This window comes from Acomys russatus, chromosome 5 (genome assembly GCF_903995435.1).
Source record: "Acomys russatus chromosome 5, mAcoRus1.1, whole genome shotgun sequence".
Taxonomy (NCBI): Eukaryota; Metazoa; Chordata; class Mammalia; order Rodentia; family Muridae; genus Acomys; species Acomys russatus.
Window position 1 is genome coordinate 1,448,702 of NC_067141.1, and position 6,000 is coordinate 1,454,701.

At 46.5% G+C, this 6,000-nt stretch overlaps 1 protein-coding gene across 2 annotated transcripts in view; it reads left to right on the forward strand.

The window, feature by feature from the left end:
- Window positions 1-5,573, forward strand: part of Eef2k (eukaryotic elongation factor 2 kinase) — a 38,899-nt gene extending 33,326 nt beyond the window's left edge. The window contains exons 15-17 of one of the 2 annotated variants that reach the window (XM_051145153.1): window positions 350-474; window positions 2,306-2,484; window positions 5,226-5,573. In XM_051145153.1, coding sequence (XP_051001110.1) covers window positions 350-474; window positions 2,306-2,484; window positions 5,226-5,335 — 414 coding nt within the window. In that variant the 3' untranslated portion in view covers window positions 5,336-5,573. The remainder of the gene's footprint in view (window positions 1-349; window positions 475-2,305; window positions 2,485-5,225) is intronic. The other variant, XR_007830620.1, reaches the window with a different exon arrangement.
- Window positions 5,574-6,000: the final 427 nt, after the last annotated feature.

The window sequence follows — 6,000 nt, forward strand, 5'->3', positions numbered from 1 at the left end:
CAAATTTTTATTTGTTTCTTTGATTGATTGTTTAGGTTCTTTGAGACAGGATTTCTCTGCCTTGGCTGTCCTGGAACTCACTCTGTAGACCAGGCTGGCCTCGAACTCAGAGATTCGCCTGCCTGCTGAGATTAAAAGGCATGTACCACCATCACTGGCTAAAATTTAGTTTTTTAACTTGATGGTAGGGATAGCTGAACCTGTCCATCAACATACTAACAGCCATGGACACGCTCTATGGCAGTCCCAGCCCAGAACTCTCACAACTAAAGAAACTAGAGACTGACAGGAAGTCCTTGCAGTCTCACACACACACTCATTTGCTGTCTGTGCCCTTGCTCTTCGGCAGGAGACTGAAGAGAACAAGACAAAAGGCTTTGATTATTTACTGAAGGCGGCAGAAGCTGGTGACAGGCACTCCATGATCCTAGTGGCCCGAGCTTTTGACACTGGCCTGAACCTCAGCCCAGACAGGTACTGTGGCTGTCACCTAGGTGATGTTGGGGTGATCTGGGCCACTTGGGATGCTTTCCCTTTTCATTTGGGACAGACCCGCAGGTTCTAGCCTTGGCTCTGCCTGTTACCAATCGAGTGACCTTCAACAAGTGGTTTTACCTCCCTGGCCATAGTTTCTTCATTTGTTAAATTAGGAATTATAATGATAACATCTGTCTCTAGTCATGGTCCTGTGAAGATTAAATTTCTTCCACACACACAGTGCCGGAAGCAGAAAGCAGGCTATAGATGGCAACCTTTTTGCCAGCACCTGTAAAGATTTGCTTAGGGGAAAAAAAATCAGAAAGATTATGTAGTTCAATATGATTGTCTATAGAGAATATAATTTGGGGATTTTTTAACTGCCCTTTGCTGCTCTTGTTTTGATTGTTTTCGTATGATGCAGTGTTGAAGAGTAGAAGGTGGAAGAAGCCAAGGCCAGGCAGTCAGGACTAAAGTCGCCTAGAACCGCTGTTCTCAGCGTGCTTCAGGACTGCCTGAGCCCTTCTGTCAGACTTTTTCTCACTCTTTAGCAATAGACTGTGAATAATCCCTCAGATCGGTGGCACCCAGAGAGAAGCAGCCAGCTGCTCTGTGGTCTGTGTTGTGAAACTTTGCCTGGGACCCAGGTGGCCCCTTGGCAGTTTGGCCTATGTGAGTGAGGGAGCTGGTGATCCAGGCTGAGAGTGTCTGTGTGCAGTGGACTGCAGGGCTGGCTGTCACGGGCACAGCCTGAGGGGGCTGACTGTGGTGGCCTGTAGTTCCTGGTCCCTGGAGGGCTGAGGCAGAAGCATAAGCAAGACTAGCTTACGTAGACCGGTTACCAGAGAAAGAAATGGGGGTCTAGCCTACCACTGTTAGTTCAGATGGTTCTCAATTCTTGGGGCCAAACAACCCTTTCACGGGGGTCATCCAAGACCATCAGAAAACTTAGATATTAACATTCCGATTCATAGCAGTAGCACAATTACAGTTATAAAATAGCAATGAAAATAAGTTTATGGCTGGGGTCACCACAACATGAGGAACGGTATTAAAGGGTATTAGGAAGGCTTCTGCAGCATCTCTCACCTCCCCCCTTTCTGCTACTCAGGTAAAGGGCAACACAGCAGGGACACCGGCCCCACAGCGTCTAGCTCCACATTAGGTGCTTTCCTAGATGAATGTGACCAAGGTATTCTCCTTCCATTGGGGAAAGGGTCGTCATACTGTGCCAATTCGGTTAAGGAAAGATCCCTTTAGAAATTAGAAACTGAAGCTGGGCATAGTGGCGCACGCCTGTAATCCCAGCACAGGGGAGGCAGAGGCAGGTAGATCTCTGTGAGTTCGAGGCAGATTTGGTTCACAGCACCCACAACAAGGAATTCACGGCCACATATAACCCTAGCTTCGGTCTTTTGGCCTCCATGTACAGCTGCATATACACTCGGACACATAAATCTGAATTAAAAAGCAAAACAAAACATAAGCCGGGCATGATGGCGCACGCCTTTAATCCCAGCACTCAGGGAGGCAGAGGCAGGCGGATCACTGTGAGTTCAAGGTCAGCCTGGTCTACAAAGTGAGTCCAGGACAGCCAAGGCTACACAGAGAAACCCTGTCTCGGAAAAACAAACAAACAAAGAAAAAAAAAAAAGTAAAAAGTCTACAATATGAAAGTGTTCCCTTAGATGTTGTAGCCTTTGGTATTGTAGTTTGTGGATCAGAGGTGGTGGTCCAGGAGGGACCCCAGGCTTGCCACAGTGGTCCTCTGCCTTTCCACCCTGTTGCCAAGGTGATAATCCCTCTCCCCTCTGTGTCTCCTGGCAAGGTGTCAAGACTGGTCGGAAGCCTTACACTGGTACAACACAGCCCTGGAGACAACTGACTGTGATGAAGGCGGAGAATACGATGGAATACAGGATGAGCCGCAGTATGCACTGCTGGCCAGGGGGGCTGAAATGCTGCTCACTGGGGGATTTGGGCTGGACAAGAACCCCCAAAGATCAGGTGAGGCCCATGACTTTCCCTGGGCTAAGGGCTGGTGAAGGTCTCTCATTCACATCCCAGCGGAACTAGGACAAGTTACCAGATAAGTCCCTTTCTGCAGTAGGGGGATTTGTGGAGCCATTTTGCAGATGAACATTTTAATTTTACTTTATCATATCTTATTTTATATGTATGAGTATTTACCTACATGTGTGTCCCACATGTGCACCTGGTACCCTCAGAGGCCAGAAGAGAGTTGGATCCTCTGGAACTAAAGTTAATAGGCAGTTGTGAGCTGCCACGTGGGTGCTGGGAATCGAACCTGGGTCCTTTGCAAGAATAGCAGATACTCTTAACTGCTGAGCTTTTTTTTTTTTTTTTTTTGAGATGCTCTGACTGTGTAGAGCTACCTGCCTCCGGAGTGCAGATCTAAGGTATGCGCCACTATGCCCAGCAAGATTTACTTAATTTTTTTGGGGGTGTGTGTATGTGTAGGGGAGATAGAGAGGGGCTTGAGGAGGCCAGAAGAGCATGTCTGATACCCTGAAGCTAGAATTACAGGTGGTTGGGAACTGCCTAACATGAGTGTTGGGAACTCAACGCTGGTCCTTTACTGTTAACTCCTGAACCACTGTCCCAGTCCTAAAGCTTTTCGTTTTCATCTTATTTATTTATTTTGAGGCAGAATCTCATGTAGGCCAGGTGGACCTTGAACTGTGTGGCTGAGAATGGCCTTGAATTTCTGATCCTTTTGTCTCCACTTCTCACGTGCTAACATCATGCATGAGCTCAAGCATAGCAACCTGAATTCAGACCCCAACACCCAAGTAAACATCAAGATGTCAGCCGGGAGGTGTTTGGTGGCACACGCCTTTAATCCCAGCACCCAGAGGCAGAGGCAGGCAGATCACTGTGAGTTCAAGGCCAGCCTGGTCTACAAAGTGAGTCCAAGACAGCCAGGGCTACACAGAGAAACCCTATCTCAAAACAAACAAACAAATGTGTGTATAAATTAAAGAATAGTTGGCCCTCCCAATTCACAAGTTCTGCATCCATAGACAAAGAGATTTACTATCTTTACTTATTTTGTGTGTTTGTGTATGCATGTATATTCCACAGCACATATATGAAAACCAGAGGACAGTGTATGGGAGTCAGTTCCTTTCTTACCACCACGTCAGTCCCAGCGAGAAAGGTCAAGTTGTCAGGCTTGTGAGCCATCTCACTAGCCTCCCTGAAAGATACACTTTTTAAAGTTGCACATGTAAAGTTTGTTGTGAAGGTGCACGCACACCTGTAACCCCACCACTGAGGAGGCTGATGAAAGGTTCAGGCCAGTCTGGGCTGCATAGACCCTGTCTCAAAAAAAAAAAAAAAAAAAAAAAAAAGCAAAAATATTTGCATCTGTGACTGATGATACATAATAGACTTTTCTTGCTATTCTTCTCCATATTTGTTACTTTTCCATTGCTCTGATATACTACCCTGAAAAAAAAAACAATGTAAGGACGAAAAGACTCACTTTGGTTTACTCATCCAGAGGGGATTTTGCTTGCAGTCCCTTGTGGTGGGAAAGTGCAGCATCAAGAGCCAGAGACCTCATTTCACCCATGCAGAAAGCAGAGAGGGAAACCAGGAAGTGGGGCAGGCTATAAAACCTCAAAGCTGACGTACTTCCTCCCATAAGGCTCTACCTCCCAAGTAGCATCACCAGCTGAGGACCAATGTTCAAGCCCAAGAGCCTCTGGGAGATAACTTCATTCAAGCCACAACATTCCCTAAACAGCACATCACTGTATGTGGCACACCTGCATTGGGTTTGGCTTTCCAAGTAATCCAGGGATGGTTGGAGCAAATGGGTGAAGATGCATAGGCCATATGTAAGCATGACACACTATGACGTTTTTTGCTATCCTTGGTGGATCCTGGAACCAACCCCCTCCTCACAAGGGACAATTATATATTAGGATTTATGGGCAGGTTTTGCAGTTTTAAAAATGAAGCTGAGCCGCTGTGGTGGCGCACACCGGTAGGATTTGCTGGAGGAGGCAGAGGCAGGAGGATCACGAGTTCGAGGCCAGCCTGGACTACACATAAAACAAAAAAACAAAAAAAAATGAAAATAAAAAAAATAAAAATGAAGCAGAAATCTTCATACCACTTTATCTCCTGCCACTATTATCTTACCTCACACATTCGCACGCCCTAAAGGGAGGCCTGGACGCCCTAAAGGGAGGCCTGGACTAGTTAGCAGTCTCCTCCGGCACGCCCTAAAGGGAGGCCTGGACTAGTTAGCAGTCTCCTCCGGCACCCTCTCACCCTTCTCAGCAATCACGAAGCTGCTCTCTGTCTCTGAGGATTGGCCTGTTCAGTTTACAAGTAGAATCACACAATATGTGGCCTTTTGTGTCTGGCTTCCTTTACAGTAAATTTGTAGGTCAGCTGCTTACGAATACGTCTCAGCTGACACGGTGAGTGCAGGCATGCACTACCTCACCTGGCCTATGAAAGAAAGCATTTTTATCATCTGTGTGGAGATCAGAGGACAGCCTTTGGGCCTTCATTCTCTCCTTCTGCCGTGTTGGTCTTAGGGATTGAACTCAGGACATCGGGCTGGCAGCACGGGTCTTTGCACACGTGACTTGGATCACACAGGTTGGGCTGCTATAGAAACCTCAGATCTCTCTTGAATGAGATGAAGTGTGCTAGCTTGATGAAGACAAGTGGCTCACTTCTTTGTGCCCCACTTCGTTCTCTTTCAGGTGACCTGTACACCCGGGCAGCTGAGGCAGCGATGGAAGCCATGAAGGGCCGGCTAGCCAACCAGTACTATGAGAAGGCAGAAGAGGCCTGGGCGCAAATGGAGGAATAACAGTCCCATAAGATCACTGCCAACCAGTCCCAAGGAGAAGGGCTGGGGTTGGGGGAATGGGACTGGTTTCTTCTGGGAGAGGAAAAGTCATTTTACTATGCTATAAATTCACTTTTGTATTTCATTTGACTCTTGACAAAGTCTTTGCAACTGGCAGAGACACTATAACTGCCCTTTAGAAGTGGTATTTTAGAGAGTGGGGTTTGAAAATGCAACCTACTGAATCACCATTTTTTTTTTTTTTTTTTTTTTTTAGGTTCCATTTTTCTTTTCTTTTTTTTTTTTTTTTTTTTTTTTTTTTTTTTTTTTTTTTTTGTCCTGAGATGTAAGAAAGTGTCTTTCTGTTTGAATGAGCAGACAGTATCAGGGCCTATCTTGCCAGCCTTTGCAGGCTGGCCTCACATCTCAGGGTCTCCAGCCAGGCAGATGGAGAGTGGAGAGCTTTCTAGTAACTTTCTTTTGTTTTTGGTTTTTTGAGACAGGGTTTCTCTGTGTTATCTTGGCTGTTCTGGACTCGATTTGTAGACCAGGCTGGCCTTGAACACACAGTGATCCACCTGCCTCTGCCTCCCAAGTGCTGGGATTAAGGCATGCGCCACCACGCCCAGCTCTCTATTAACTTTCTATAGGATCTTTCTTTAAGTTTTGAGACGTGTGTGTGGTGT